Raw genomic sequence first — 16,807 nt, forward strand, 5'->3', positions numbered from 1 at the left:
ATTTTAAAAAAATCAATAAATTGGACTTCACCCAAATTAAAAATGCTGTTTGAAAGACACTGTTAAGAAAATAAAAAGGCAAACCATAATTTGGGAGAAAATATTTGCAAAACACGTATCTGATAAAGTCTTCTACCTAGAATAAATCAACAAAACTAAAAGGTAACCTATGGAATGGGAGAAAATATTTGCAAATGACGTAGCTGATAAAGGATTAGTATCCAAAAAATATAAAAAAACTTATAAAACTCAACACTCCAAAGGGCACCTGGTTGGCTTAGTAAGTTGTGTCTGACTTCAGCTCAAGTCATGATCTCACCACTTGTGAGTTTGAGCCCTGTTTCCAGCTCTGTGCTGACGGCTCAGAGCCTGGAGCCTGCTTTAGATCTATGTCTCCCTCTCTCTCTCTGCCCCTCCCCTGCTCAAACTCTGTCTATCTCTTTCTCTCAAAAATAAATGAAAGTGAAATTAATAATTTCAAAGACTCAACACTCCAAAACAGAGTTCTTACAAGTGAATAATAAAAAAATACAGCCAAATAATAAAAAGACAGATAATGAAATTAAAAGATGGGTAAAAGTTTTAAAGAAAAATTTCACCGAATAAGCATGTGAAAAGATGCCTAACATCATTACTACACAGGGAAATAGGAATTCAAACCATGGCATTACACATCTATTAGAATGGTTAAAACCCAAACCGAAACAAAACCTGACAATACCAAATGCTGGTAAGGATATAGAACAATGAGAACTCTCAACCATCACCAGTAGGAATTCAAAATGATACAGTCACTACATAAAACTCTCAGTTTCTCATTAAGTTAAATATACACTTACTACATGGCCCAACAATCTCTTTCCTGGGTGTTTACTCAGGAGAAACAAAAGCATGAAACCTGATGTTCGCATAAAAACTTGTATTTGGATGTTTACAGAAGTCTCATTCACAATTGCTTAAAACAAAATATCCCAATTGCCCTTCTAGTGGAGAATGAGAAAAGAACTGTGGTCATCTATACACTAGGATACTGCTCAGTAATAAAAAGGCATGGGGGCGCCTGGGTGGCTTAGTCGGTTAAGCGTCCGACTTTCGCTTAGGTCATGATATCGCGGTTCGTGGGTTCGGGCCCCGTGTCGGGCTCTGTGCTGACTGCCAGCTCAGAGCCTGGAGCCTGTTTCAGTCTGTGACTCCCTCTCTCTCTGACCCTCCCCTGCTCACGCTGTCTCTCTCTCTCTCTCTCCTAGAAATAAATAAAACATTAAAAAAATATTTTAAAAAATAAATAAAAAGGCATGAATTACTGATCTACTTGACAAGGAAAAAAATCTCAAATGTATCATGCTAAGTGAAAGAACTCTGTTTCAAATGATACATATGGTATTCATTTACGCTGCATTCTGGGAAAAGTAAAACTGTAGGGAAAGAAAAGAGTCCAGTGGTTACCAGGGGCTGGGATGTGAAGATGGACTGATTATAAAGGGTTGCAGGGAAATTTTGGGGTGTGATGGAACTTGCCTATATCTTGATGGTGGTGATTATATGACTACATATTTGTTAAAATTAAGTAACTCTATAGTCACAAAGATTGAGGTTACTGTATTTTGTGTATGATACTTCAATAAAGTTTACTTTAAATATTTTTTTAATGTTTTTTAATTTATTTCTGAGAGAGAGAGACAGCGTGTGCAGGGGAGGGTCAGAGAGAGAGGGAGACACAGAATCCGAAGCAGGCTCCAGGCTCTGAGCTAGCTGTCAGCACAGAGCCCAACATGGGGCTTGAACCCATGAACCGTGAGATCATGACCTGAGCTGAAGTCAGACACTTAACTGACTGAGCCATCCAGGCGCCCCAATGAAGTTTACATTAAAACAACAACAGATACTTCCTGCCATGTACTTTAAGTGAAAAAAAAATTGCTACTTTCATCACAGACAATGATCACGTATTTATAAGTTGAATGTAGCCACATATAAGCTGAAAATGCGGGAAGCCAGTTACTTTTAAGGTGTTTTGGCATAAACTCTACTAAAGCTGATCAAATGAGATATTTTTGAAGGGAACTATAAATGCTAGGGGAAGAAAGAGAAGGTGTTGTATGGCTTTGAGTTGTTTTGTGCCTGAGGTTAAGCTACTGCGTTAGCTCTAAATATTTCAATATAGGGGCACCTGGATGGCTCAGTCGGTTAAGTGCCCGACTTTGGCTCAGGTTATGATCTCGCAGTTTGAGAGTTTGAGCACTGCATCGGGCTCTGTGCTGACAGCTCAGAGCCTGGAGCCTGCTTAGGATTCTGTGTCTCCCTCTCTCTCTGACCCTCCCCTGCTCAGAGTCTGTCTGTCTGTCTGTCTCTCTAAAATGAATAAAAAATAAAAATATATTTCAATGTCTATTGAAATCTTGGATGTATTAGGACCCGGAAGTACTTTATAGTTTCTTAGATAACTCATTTTGCTGGTCTATGTTTCCATGTATCCTGGTAATAAAGCAAGAAAGGTCATTGCTCTTGAGATCTGGAAGAGACTTAGAATTTGTGTAGAACTCCTGAAGGAGGTAGGTGTTCTTTTCCAGAATCTCGGTTTGGGAGATGGAGGCAAGTTCTGCATCTGACTCAACGTATCTGATAATAGAAGCCCCTGTGTTGAGTGGTTACAAGCCTGCTGAGTGTAACACAGTGCTAGGTGTTATTCCCTCCATAACGTCTAATGTCTAATCCAGAAGATTCCAGAGATTCTATCACTGCACTTAAAGATAAGGAGCCATTTAAACCCAAACTCATGAACAAAGTTAAAACATGTTATAGGTAGAGCAAGTTCCTTTTATCATTTGAGCCCTTCTGGAGTTAAAATGATACTTCTAGAGAATACACAAACAAGGCCAGTCTCTAGTTGTCTTTCATGATGAAATTGTGCTCTCTACCAGTGTATTGTTTGCTAGTGTCAAGCAAAGACAGTAGTGCTTAGGATTAGCAAGATGATGGGACTTCATATTTAATTTCTCATTGGACATGTTACTGAGGGAGAAGATTTAGGAGTTGTGGCCATAAGAACAAATGTTCAGAAATGGAGGCAATCATCACATACTGGGATAATCCTAACTGATTAGGCTTCTTAGGGCTAAGGTGAAGTCAACACCGTGAGGTGAACAGGTACTGTGCCTCCTAGGATGCAGAACTTTAGGCCAATTGCTATGCTCTTCCCAAGTCTTCTGTGAGGTACAGGGAAACTTCAAGCCTTCTTTTCAATCCCTGAAATACTTGCTTTTGTGCGACTAGTATTACATTTGCCAACAGAGAAGATTTAATTGGGTTATATAACCACCATCCAGAACGTTGTGCCTGCCTGTATGGCTGAAGTTGTGTATTTGAGGAGCCTGAAAGCATGTATCCCCTATTCATGATTAGAAAAGCAGCACTCAGCTTCATTCGGGTCCTGTTTTGAATTACTTTAGGGGAGAGTGGCTCTATGGCTAGTTTCTGAGTAACTGAAGTCCTATCAGGTTCTGAGCTTCCTGGCTAAAAGGGAATACCTGAGAGAGGCCCTTCCATTCCCCCTTCCTTAGTTCCCTCAATTATAACATTCAGCCAATAGCTCTCCAGGCTGCACAACAGCTTATTTTGATGTTTGAGTGAAGTAATTTCCCGTTTGGAAGCGTTTGGTAACAGCAACGCATTGCACACATGTAGGGTTTGGGATGTAAGCTAATACACTGTACAGCCGTGTACTTAACTTTGAATTCCTGCCAGGAGCCGCTAATAGAGAAAGCAGCTGGCTAGTGAGCTGTGTTGTCTTAATTACTCTGGCAACTGTGGGGAGAGCCTCTAATCCATGACCAAATGGTGCTTGCTTACTGGGGGCTGGCATTCTGCACGTGCTCAGCCTGAACACAGCTCAGAAAGCTGGGCCGGAACCATGACTAGAAGGCCACCCCCCTGCAGCATGCTGTTATTTTAGGACGAGCTGAAGCAGAAGAGTCTGTATGGTTAGTGGACTAGCATGCGCAGCACCCGGAACCCCAATGTAGCAGTTAGAAGACACGACTGTCACTTACAGTGATAGCTGCGCCAGTCTGCTCAAGAACTACTGTACCACACTGTCCAACACAAGCAGACCCAGCATTCTCTACGAACCTTTTATCTGCTTGTTCTAAAATGTTACCTGCGTGTGGCATCAAAGATGAATTTCATCTGCTTTCGCCTGCTTCGTACATTATACCTCTTGTATTGTCACAATCTTGGGAAGGCATTTGTGGTCATTTAAAAACTAGGGTGCCTGGGTGCCTCAGTTGGTTAGCGACCAATTTCAGCTCAGGTCATGATCTCACGGTTTGTGGGTTCGACCCCTGTATTGAGTTCTTTGCTGACTGCTCAGAGCCTAAGCCTGCTTCTAATTCAGGGTCTCCCTCTTTCTCTGCTCCCCGCCCCCCCCACTCACTCTCTGCCTCTCTCTCTTTCTCTCTCTCTCAAAAATAAATAAACATTAAAAAAACAAAAAAATAAAAACTATTTGCTTAGGGTTGTCTGGGTGGTTCAGTTGGTTAAGTGTCTGACTCTTGATTTTGGCTCAGGACATGATCTCATGGTTTGTGGGTTCAGGAAATGTGAAGCCTGCTTGGGGTTCTCTCTTTTCTTCTCTCTCTGCCTCTTTCCAGCTCATGCTCTCTCTCTCTCTGAAAATGAATAAATAAAAGTAAAAAAATAAAAAAACCAAAAACTATTTGCTTATTGTTATAAAGGCAACATGGGAACAATGGAGACAACATAGGATTCAAAATCAAATAAACTGGTTTGAGTCTCAGCTGTGCAGTTATTAACTTTACAACTAAATTTCTTAACTTTTGAGTCTCAGTGTCCTAACATATAAAATGAGAATTATAATAAGGGACATATTACATTTTGAGGTTACTTGAGATTTTATGAAATACTATCACATATTATCTCATTATAGTTGTTGTGGTATCTTAAAATAGCATTTAAACTCATTGCTATTTTGAAATTATTATAGTTGTTAGATTTTCTATTAGACCTTGCTATTTAATGTGTCAATAAAATACGATTTTAGGTATACTGCAATATCATAATTTTAAAACTTTGATAACTGTACTTCAACATAGCTGCTTTTCTTTGGATTCCTATATATCATGTTTAAGTTCTTAAAAACATATTCTTGAGAAGGGGCCAATAAGCTTCACCAGGTTGCCAAAAAGGCTAGGAAAAATCCGATTTAGATAACCATTCAGTTCGTCGGTCAAGGTTTAGGCCTAATCAGCTCTTCCTGTCTTGTGTCTATGTGAATTCTCCATATTCATGTATGCGAATGTGCGTGTGTACACACGGGTCTCTCCATTCACAGAGAATCCATAGTTTAGGGGTTAAAAGCATGAGCTGTGGAATCAGACTTCCAGGCTCTACTCTAAGTTCTGCTACTTATAGACGGTTACTAAATCTCTCTACACCTCAAGTTTCCTCACCTATAAAATGAGGGTAATAAGAGTATCCAAAACTCTTTGTAGTGTTTTGCTGTTAAATGAGTTAATGAGTTGCAAAACTTTTAGACGGTGCCTGGCACATATAACATGACTTTACGAAATGCTGGCTGATTTTATTACTATTATGAGTATGAGTGCATATACATGTAAGCCAATAAATACACACACACATACATATAGATGCATATATATATATATATATATATATATATATATATATATGCTAACATTCATAAAACATCTAGTGACCCTAACATTTAAGGTCAGGGTTGAGGTAAAGGAAGACGTTAACCTGAAATAATGTCACTGCTCTGCTACTTACGAGATTCCTTGCCATACCAAACTACTGTGTTGGGAGAGGTCATAGTCAAAGAGAGAACACTTGTTTAGAATATGAATGGGGCATCCAAAGTTATGGTATAATCAGAATGGTTTTGCCTTGTCACTTTAGCACTCAAACAACCCCAAACACCCTTAGCAGTGATGTTTATATCAACCATCACACACTATGCACATCTACAGATTATTCTGCTTAGTCTTCACAAAGAAAACAGAATTATTCTTCATTGCACTTAGTGGGGTTTCATTTTGAGACCCTTCTGAAACTATGTAAGCCTGGATCATTTTACTGTTAAGTCCAACCCGATAAAACACTAAGAGCAACATGGTCTTTTTATTGTCTACTGTGTCAGGTGTGATGTTGGATTTTTTTGAGACATACTTGGCATATATCATCATGTTAGTTTCAAGTCAACAACATAATAATTTAATATTTTTACCTACTGTGAAATGATCACCACAGTGAGTACAGTTAATATCTGTCACCACACAGTTAACAGTTTTTTCTTGTGATGAGAACTTTTAAGATCTACTCTTAAAAACTTTTTTTTTCCTTGCAGAAATTTTCAAGTAAACGATACAGTATTATTAACTATAGTCACCCTTGATGTCTTACAGTCATTATCCCACTAAACTCTCATATAAAGCATTGTGGTCTATAGTTTTCAGATGAGGACATTGAGGCTCAAAAAGATTAAGTGGCTTACCCAAAGTAACACAGCTAAGAAATGACAAAGCCAGAACTCAACACTCAGATTTATGTGACTCTAAAATCCACATCTTTTCTACTATACTACATTGTATGGTATTAAAATGAACCTACTTAATTTTATTATCAACTATATCGCTGGTATTTATCCAGATTATCTCAATTTAATGTTAGGAGAAAAAGCTACATATCTACAAATGACAACCACAATACATAAGGATTTTGCTATGTATGTTTATGCTTTTAGGGCCCAGGATTGAGCCCTAAATCATCTGAATCGAGAACATAATGTTGTGTTAAAACATTAATCCATTGTATTAGGTTAAACACTAAAAATCGCTCCGAAAATGATGTCTCATTCAGGGAAAGCCTCTTCAGTCCTTCTCCAGAACAATGGATGGCATAGAAAGTGTTCGATTTAATTAGTCGTGTATGTAGAAAGAGATGCTCATCTGTTTCCATGGAGTCGAACACATCACTGACATACTTCTCCATGGAAACAGAGAAGGGAAAACAGAAAATGCTAAAGTGAATGAGTTCAGTGAGCAGTTGGTGAGGAAAAATTCAAGAAAAAAACCCCAATTCATCTGTAGTACTATGTTACGAGTTTAGGAAAGAGAAAAAGCATATATTCAGATATTGTCAAAATGCACTACGTGAAAGAATATATAAGATACACTGAAGTATAAGATGAAACAGTTATTACTTTGGTAGGGATATACAAATATTGGGAAATGTCAGGAACACAGGTAGGACTGTCTTTGCACAGAAGACATGATGGCAGAATTCTGAAAAGAAGAGCAGCGTTAACAGCTCAAAGTTGGTAATGAAACACGATGATAGAACACACAGGGAACTCATTTATAAAGTAAATTTATTGGCTCTATGCTGGCTTCACGTAATATTCTTCTGCTCTGTTTTTAAGGGTTTTTTCCTTTGGGATTTAAAATTATAAGAATATTTCAAATTTTGTTATGCAACACATTAGTTAATTTGTATGACTGAGCCTGTATAACCATTTTTAATTTATAATACACTACATGTTTTATTTCCTTTGCAGGTTATTTTTCATTAAAATAATACAGAGTTCCTTTTATGATATTTTTTTTCTTGAGGTATTCTGACTTACAAAAAAAAATTTCAATGGAATTTAGTCCTAACTTGCCTCTCCAATCAATTTAATTTAACTCAATTTGATTCAACTCAATTCACAATTAATCCCGGTCCTCAAAATGATTATAGCCTTCTTGGGAGGAAAGGTACTTTAAAAAAATGGTTATAACATTTACTCACTCCTTCAACAAATATATCTCACGTTTCTGCTATGTGCTGAGAACTTTGCTGGGTTTTACGAATAAAGTGATGAATTAAACAGACAGTCTACACTCATGGAGGCTACTAGCTTATGGGAAAAAGATGTTAAGACAGTCATATGTATAAATATCTAAGTCCAATGAAGAAAACCTGCAGAGTTCTAAGAGAGAACACGAGAAACAAATTCACCGAGACTGGATGATGAGGGCAGGCCTCTTTGAAGAAATGACCTAAAAGCTGAGGCCTGAAGGATGAGCAGAGGTTGGTCAGACAGAGAATGGGGAGAACAGTATTTCTGACAAAAGCCCTGAGACAGAAAAGGGCTTGGTCGGTTTGAGAAAATAAAAGAAAGCAAGTTTTTCTAGGAACAGAGTGGATAAAGGTGAAGCTGGAGAGGGAAAGAGGAACGGGTGCACTTTTAAGTTTTATTCCATGTATAATGGAAGGCAAGGAATTCTTAGCAGGAAAATGACAAAACTGTGTATGTAGCTTTCAGTACAAGTAAACATGGAGCATTTAGCAAAAAAAGTTCAAAAAGGCAAAACTAGACTATAGTGTTTAAGAGCTATACCTAGGTGGTATAATTACAATGTAATTATTATTATAAAAGTCAAGATAACAAATTACTCCAAGGGGTAGGGTAGAATGCATTAGGGGGGGGCGCCTGGGTGGCTTAGTCGGTTGAGCGTCCGACTTTCGCTTAGGTCATGATCTCGCGGTTTGTGGGTTCGAGCCCCGCGTCGGGCTCTGTGCTGACTGCCAGCTCAGAGCCTGGAGCCTGTTTCAGAGTCTGTGACTCCCTCTCTCTCTGCCCCTCCCCTGCTCACGCTGTCTCTCTCTCTCTCTCNTCTTACTCCTAGAAATAAATAAAAAATATTAAAAAAAAAAAAAAAAAAAAAAGAATGCATTAGGGGATTCTAGGGGAACAATGTTCTGTCTCTTGACCTAATGGCGATTACATAGATGTTTGCTTTATATTTATTTGTTAAACATACATATAAGTTGCATACTCTCTATATATACTTCTAAATAAGCATGTTTTGTTTTCTTTTAATAAAAGAGTGGATTGAGATAAAGAAGTGGGATGTGGATAGCTCAAGAAGCTTGGTTTTGGTGACAGAGAGTGACAACTGACACCACCCCCCCCCCCACCAATATCCATTCTCTGATTTTCCTTTCTAAGAATCGAGCACCCTGAGCTTTGGCTGGGCATGATGTCATCAAAGGAGAGATAATACTTTAGCCTCCTTTTTCCTAGGTGCGGCTCTGCATCTAAGTCCAGTCTGCCTCCTAAATGACAAATGGCTTTTGTGAACTCTCCCCATCCATGCTGCCTGGGCTATGGCTACAACAGAAGCCACATGTTGCTTCATGTTGATCCAAGATGGAAGCCACATGTTGACAATGAGAGAGCCACGTCCTAGCAGCCTCCCTTGATGGTTTCATGAAGCAGAAGTGTTTATCCACCACAGACTGTCCACTTATCTTTGTTCTATGATGAGAATAAAATATACTTCTATCTTTCTTAAGTCACTGCCAGAGCAGTTCAGGCTGTGACCGATACAGTTATGAGGAAAAGTCAAGAGATATGGAGAGATATGACAGCTCCTGGGGTGTGTGTGTGTGTGTGTGTGTGTGTGTGTATGTGTGTATGTGTATGTGTGAAGGAATAGGAAAAGGATTTTTTTAAGGTTTTTTTAAATGTTTATTATTTGTTTTTGAGAGAGAGAGAGAGAGAGAGACAAAGTGGAGGAGGGGCAGAGAGAAAGGGAGACAGAATCTGAAGTAGCCTCCAGGTTCTGAGCTGTCAGCACGGAGCCTGGTGTGGGGCTTAAACTCACCCACCGTGAGATCATGACCTGAGCTGAAGTCGGACACTTAACCGACTGAGCCACCCAGACTCCCTGGGAAGGGATTTTTAAGTAATGGAGAAACTAGGTCATGTTTACATGTTTTTTTAAAAATTTTTTTAATGTTTCATTTATTTCTGAGAGAGATAGCGTGAGCAGGGGAGGGTCAGAGAGAGAGGGAGACACAGAATCTGAAACAGGCTCCAGGCTCTGAGCTGTCAGCACAGAGCCCGACGCGGGGCTCGAACCCATGAATCATGAGATCATGACCTGAGCCGAAGTTGGACGCTTAACCAACTGAGCCACCCAGGCACCCCAGGGCATGTTTACATGTTGATGGGAAGAACATAGAAGAAGAGACTGAAGGGGTAGTAATCAGAAGTTTAAAAACAAAATGGAGGAAGGTCCCTGAAAATATAGGAAGGAATGGGATACAGAACATAGGTGGATGAACTGATCTTTGACAGAAAGGGATATTTGCTCTTGTTTTAGCAGGAGAAGATGGGTGCAGATGTAGGCTGATTTCTAGATATCCTGCTGGAAGGTGAGGGAGTTCCTACTTAAAGACTTCATTTTCTGTAGGGAATATAAAGCATTAGATGAGAGCAAAGAGAAGGAGAATTGGTGGCCAGAGGTTTCAGGAGAGTGAGAAGGTATGAAACACTTTATGGAGAAATATGGTAAGATGAGTAGAAAGTGTTGAGTGCCTATCTGAGGTAGGTAACCACAGTAGGGTGCCACCAATCTTTGTGATTGGTTAAATTGTTTGGGGGTTGGTGTTAGGTCCATTTACAGCTGGAATTGCCACAGCCAGGTGCAACAGAAGGTGAGGAGAAAAGATAATTTTTCTTAGGTAAGAATTTCAACAGTAGACTATGGAATCAGGGCTTAATGGTAGGAGAGGGAAAGCCATAAGGAGATAGATGGTGGAAAGTGCAGAAGATAATGGATTCCAAGTTTTAGTGACTTGAAAAACTATTGTTCTCATTAGCGGGTGAACTGGAAGTAAGTGCTTTAATTGAATGGTGGAATGTTTGAATGAGTGGCTCAGAGATACTGGAAGATGTCCCTCTCCAGGGAGTAACTGTGGATGCGGAGGCTGACATGGAGCTGAGGTATCAGGAGGTGACGTCTCTGAAAGAAAAGAGAAACCTGCACAGAGTATGTAGTAAAAGAATTTTGTCTTTATTACTTTTTTTTAATATTTTTATTTATTTCTAGGAGAGAGAGAGACAGCGTGAGCAGGGGAGGGTCAGAGAGAGAGGGAGACACAGACTCTGAAATAGGCTCCAGGCTCCGAGCTGGCAGTCAGCACAGAGCCCGACGCGGGGCCCGAACCCACGAACCGCGAGATCATGACCTAAGCGAAGGTCAGACGCTTAACCGACTAAGCCACCCAGGCGCCCCAAGAATTTTGTCTTTAAAGTAGGAGTGGGGGTACCTGAGTGGCTCAGTCGGTTAAGTGGCTGCCTCTGGCTCAGGTCATGATCTCACCAGTTAGAGTTCAAGCCCCACGTTGGGCTCTGTGCTGACAGCTCAGAGCCTGGAGCCTATTTCAGATCCTGTGTCTCCCTCTCTCTCTGCCCCTCCCCAACTTGCTCTCTTTCTCTCTCAAAAATAAATAAAGCATTAAAATAAAAAAGATAAGTAGGAGTGTAGTAGAGAAGAGAATGAGGAGGTAGAAAAGAGGAGACAGATAAAATTCATGGAATCCATTCATAGGGAATGGGAAGCCTAGTCAGGGGCTAGGGGGCATGGATAAAAGTTTTTGGAGAAATTGGAAATGTAGGGCAAAAATAAATTTTGAAGGAACCTGTATGGAAATTGAAGTAGCATGGACTTTATTTTACAGCCCAAGTTGTCAATCATGTCCCTAGACACTCGTGTGTAAAAAGGTTTAAAAAATACACATTTTTAGCTATTTTCTTTAAATAAATATAGACCGATGACTTCTGAATAGGTGGAAATGAGGCTTTTACAACATCTGAAAAATTCTTACCCATTTTAGTCCTTGAATACTCTCTCTCTCCTACTCACTTTCCTCTCTCCTTCTAGCACTTTAAAAAAAATTTTTTTAACATTTATTTATTTTTGAGAGACAGAGCGAGACAGACCATGAGTGGGGGAGGGGCAATCAGAGGGGGTGACACAGAATCTGATGTAGGTCCAGGCTCTGAGATGTCAGCACAGAGCCTGACATGGGGCTTGAACCCACAGAGCTGTGAGATCATGACCTGAGTCAAAGTCAGACACTTGACCAACTGAGCCACCCAGGCGCCCCTCCTTCTAGCACTTTTATATGGGCCTGGCTCTCTCTATGCATGTGATAGGGAGAATATTGAATCAATCCATTTCAATCAATTGAATCAATGTTAAGGAGAACACTTAATCAATTTTTAAATAATTACAATTTAAGTTATCTGCAAGCTTTAGTACTTTGGATATATACTAAATTGTAAAGATCATTATCCACTATCTCATTCTAGATCTCTGTTATTATAAAGATGAATTAATTCTCTTAGTACCTTTGGGTACATACCCAGATTTAGTGTCAAACACACACATATTTCTCAAGTACTTTTCACCTAATCCTAATCCTAAACTTTTTTTAAGTTTCAGGACTTAATTACTTTCTTGTTCAAGTTCTGGAATGAAATATAGATAATGATATATTACCATTAAAATGTAGAAGTACCCTGTAATTAAGACTAAGATTAACACATTCCTTTAGGACAGAGTTATTATTATTATTTTTTATAGTTTATTGTCAAGTTGGTTTCCATATAACACCCAGTGCTCATCCTGACAAGTGCCCTCCTCCATGCCCATCTCTCTTTTTCCCCTCTCCCCCACCCCCATCAACCCTCAGTTTGTTTTCAGTATTCAGGAGTCTCTTATGGTTTGCTTCCCTCCCTCTGCTTAACTATTTTTTCCCTTCCCCTCCCCACCATGGTCCTCTGTTAAGTTTCTCTTGTTCCACATATGAATGAAAACATATGGTATCAGGACAGAGTTATTTTTAAAGCTTCTGTATTTCTGGGACTACTTACCTATGATGAGCCTGTGAAGAGCACCCTTATCTCCATTAATGGCAGCAGCATGAACTTGGGATGCTAATGAGGAGCCGGTAAAGAACAAGTTCTCTGACCTGTTCATAGTCTTTTCCGCAGCTGCAGCAATCCTGAAACAATGATTTAAACCATGAGTAAATGCAGGAAACATTTCTGAAAGCTGTGTCATCAGTCTTGAGTAGGTATATTATAAATATGGCTGAATAGTTGACTAGGATTCAAAAAGCTTGCAGTCCTGGTTCTAGAACTGCCACAATGTTGGCCAAATAAAAGACCTTTTGTACAAGTTGTTCATCTGGAAGATGAGAGGGGTGGTTGCTTCTAAGACCCTCCTCAGGGGCTACCCAAGGGAAAAAAGGGGCTCTCCGTATTTAACCTTAGACACAGGGCTCAAAAGCCACAGTAACTTTTGTTTTGATTCCACATAATAAACATCAGATTTAATATTGGGAATAATAAATGTGATGATCAAACCACAAAATGGGTATGATGTAAATTGTCAGGTCAAAATCAACTAGATCTAAGTGCTAAAATTAGAAGGCACTTAGTGCTTTCTCTCATGCTGCTGAAAGGAAGAATTTTTATTTGTTCTCTCCTTATGTCCATCAAGGAAATATAACTAGTTTGAGATCTTGACCTTAGGAAAAACCACATCATTAGGATCAATCATATTTCATTCAGAAAAATTGTGTTTTGACTGGTAACCTGATATGTTTTGCTAGAACTTTCTAGAAATGCATTAGTGGCATAGAAAAATAGTGAGTTCTCTAAGACTGTTGAAGCAGATGTTGGATTATGTCAGAAATGTAGCATGAAGAATTCAAGAAGGAAAAACAGGTAGTTGCATCTGATTTTAAATTTCCTTTCTAAACATAAGATGTAATATCAAAGTTCCTCAGCTGAAGGCCTGCAAAGACCAGGAAAGTAAATAGCGTAAGACACAGTGGTAGTCATGGTGAGCATGGCAAACTGGAGCATACACGCCTATCTAAAGAAAGCAGCTGCTAATCATTTATTTAATAATAGCTGCCAAAAGGGCAGACAAACCCTCCTCTGATTTCACCAAAGTGTCACTCTAATCTCTGTGACTCCTAAGGATCTGGGAGTTTTGTAGGAGAAATTTATCACCACTGATGAGCTAGTACTTGCGCTGTCATTGACAAGGATTATTGGTTCAAATTCTGCCTCAAAGTGAAAGTGTTTTCTTAATTTTGGTAAAGGTCAGCTCTTCATGTCTTTATTTTGCTGACAATTTGAGTTAACATGTTGGCAGAAAATACAGGCTTTGTGAGACACTTCTGTCATGTCTGTCATGTCAGAAAAACCACTGTCATAGGCAGGATTATATTAAAATGACTTGAAAGAAGCTACCAAATGGGTGGAGGCGGGAACACAGTAAAGGAGGAATTGTACTTGAGCTCTAGGCCTGATTCTGTTCATAATAAGCAGCATTTCCTTAGGCTACCTCAGCTCCCTGATTTCCTGTAAAATATGAACAATGAAAAGGGTAGAATGTTGATCCATTCAATAAGTTGAGTGCTATGTACTAGGCACTGCTCTGAACTCTAATACATGTCATTTTAGAATTGAAGCGATCATTTTTAGGCATATCAGAATCACATATACACAAAAGCCCCTCTACCTTTTGAAAAATATGCTAACGTTTAGATCTCAGTTATATATGTATGCATATATATAATATATATATGCATACATATATATATATTTCACCTCATAATTGTTAGCACTTGGCACAGTAAAAGGTACATAGCTGGTGTTCAGTCAATGTTTGTTGAATGAAAAGTGGGTTGAGTGCTAAGTCCAGAGGGTGAGCAGGATCAAAGTTTAATTTCTTTGACTAAAGAGGTCATATTCATGAGCATCTGATCTTTCTTTAATTCCCCATTTCTCTTCTGTCAGAGAGGAAGGGAGTGGTATAGAGATAAGAACACAGGACTAGGAGAGAGGAAACCTAACTAAGTCTTGGCTCTGCCACTATCTAATAAGTCACCCTGGGACAAACATTCTCCAGGGTCCTTTCTTAGTTCAACGCACACATATATACACACATATATTTAGTACTAATGTCTTTTGTAAATAATTTTTATAAATGAACATCAAAACCACTTTGTCAGTTATAATGTACAGGTATCATTAACTAGTTATAAAACCAGCCAGTGTAATAAATGCTTCTAGTAATATAACTGCGCAAAACTAGTGGTGCTGCAGTCACAAGCAAAAACTCATTCTGATCGGGGCTAAAAGGCTGGTGTTTTGGCAAATTCTCAGAGACGGTGACATTTGAGATGGCATTCAGATAGAGAAGAGGCTGAGGCCATTCCAAGGCAGAGGAAAGCTGGAGGACAGGTAAGGAGTAGGGAGAACCACACAAAAAGCAGAATGCCTCCCAGGTACTTAGTACTGATTGTGTAGCTACCATCTGGGGCACGTGGACCTGGCTTGGTGTTTGCGATGAGGCTGGGGAGCTAACTTGGGCCAGGTTAAGATCCTCAACGGCTTGGCTGACGAAATTCGTAATTATCCTGTAGGAGTGATCCATGCATTAGTAGCGATCACAGTTACGCTTTCCAGTTTACAACATGCTTTCCCATTTTGTCCCGGATCTACTCCTTACACGAGCCCACAGAGACAATTAGGGATAAGGCATCCACTCATTCAACGGAGGTCCTAAGAGACGGCTCCGTCTCTATAATGCAGTAATTAGCGCAGAAAGAAGAGGCAGCAGGCGAGGAGGCCAGTGATGAAAGATCAGGCCAGAGCCGAGGCCAGGAGGGCCTTGAGCCTGAGGTAGGGGCCAAGGCGATGCAGATCGATCGGAGCTTCCCCAGCCAGGCCCCTTCCTACTCACCCTCGCCTCCTCCAGGACTCACGTCCCGGGGGCGGCTCCAGGAGGCACGACCCGCAATGGGCCGCCCCTCCCGCCAGGACAGTACACTATATCCGACAGGGACAGACCCCACCGCGCTGAAACTAGCAGAACCCCTCCGAAGGCCGCCCGAGGCGTTCCATCGCACTGCCCTCTGGGAATTGTAGTTCCCTTCCTCTGAAAACAGAGGTTCGCCGCCCTCCGCTCTTTCTATCCCACAGGGCCCCGCGCGCGGAGAACTCGGTGGACCTAGGCGGAGAGTCTGATGGGAAAGAAGTTCTGGATGCCCCGTGACGTATTCGATAAGAGTGGTGCAGGACTACATTTCCCAATACGCTCCGAGATGGGCAGGACCCGGAAGTGAGGGTGTGCGAGGCCTCTCTGGAAGTTGTCCCGGGTGTTCGCTGCTGGAGCTCCGGGTCCAGAGGACGAGGTGCCGCTGCTGGGACGATCGTCCGCTGCCGCCGGCTCCCGGAGCCCAGCCCTTTCCTAACCCAACCCAACCCTGCCCAGTCCCAGCCGCGGACCCCAGCGTTACCATGAATCCTGCCGTCTTCCTATCATTACCCGACCTTAGATGCTCCCTGCTGCTCCTGGTGAGTGAAGGAATGACAGACCCTTCGACAGACGCTCGGACGGCCTCCCGCCCTCCCTAAGGGGGAACATCGCTGCCCCCACCCTTGCCTTCCTGTCTTTTCCTCTGCTGGCGAGGAGTGCACCTTCCCCTGCTGTCTTCATCCTCCGCATGCGTCTGTACGCTTCCCAGGCCCGGGGGACCCGAGGCCTGAGAAACCATGGTCGGAGGTTGGGTTCTGTAAATTGGAGAATGAGCAGTGGGGGAAGGATACGTGGGAGGGTCACGGGCGAGGAGCTCTCCCTTCCCCCCGGCTAACGGAGGTTGTTTCAGTCTCGAGGGCTTCGGGACCTGGTGGTATCCTGAATCGTAAAGGACGGCGGGGAGGACCTACTGTTCTGTCCCGTCCCCTCTTGGGAAGGCCGACAGGTGCTGGGGTCGTGTGAATCTCAACACTAAGAGCCCTGAAACGGTGCCGGGGTTGGCGGAGCCCTCTGTTGTGGCTTGATGCGATTGGTTGGGAACCCGGAACTGGAGGCAGATTTGGAGTCCACCAGGGGAATAAATGTTTGAAGGG

At 41.2% G+C, this 16,807-nt stretch overlaps 2 protein-coding genes across 3 annotated transcripts in view; one reads left to right on the forward strand and one right to left on the reverse strand.

The window, feature by feature from the left end:
* INVS (inversin) overlaps nucleotides 1–15,791 on the reverse strand; it is a 165,222-nt gene extending 149,431 nt beyond the window's left edge. For both annotated transcript variants that reach the window (XM_039256576.1, XM_039256575.1), the window contains exons 1-2: nucleotides 15,639–15,791; nucleotides 12,749–12,879 (exon numbers count right to left, since the gene is read on the reverse strand). In XM_039256576.1, the coding sequence (XP_039112507.1) occupies nucleotides 12,749–12,854 (106 nt within the window). In that variant the 5' untranslated portion in view covers nucleotides 12,855–12,879; nucleotides 15,639–15,791. The remainder of the gene's footprint in view (nucleotides 1–12,748; nucleotides 12,880–15,638) is intronic.
* Nucleotides 15,792–15,928: 137 nt separating this feature from the next.
* Nucleotides 15,929–16,807, forward strand: part of ERP44 (endoplasmic reticulum protein 44) — a gene marked incomplete at its 5' end in the record, with an annotated part of 103,197 nt that continues 102,318 nt past the window's right edge. The window contains one exon of the mRNA XM_039256569.1: nucleotides 15,929–16,252. Coding sequence (XP_039112500.1) covers nucleotides 15,929–16,252 — 324 coding nt within the window. The remainder of the gene's footprint in view (nucleotides 16,253–16,807) is intronic.

Source organism: Hyaena hyaena, unplaced genomic scaffold (genome assembly GCF_003009895.1).
Source record: "Hyaena hyaena isolate Hyena2069 unplaced genomic scaffold, ASM300989v1 scaffold_572, whole genome shotgun sequence".
NCBI classification, from domain to species: domain Eukaryota; kingdom Metazoa; phylum Chordata; class Mammalia; order Carnivora; family Hyaenidae; genus Hyaena; species Hyaena hyaena.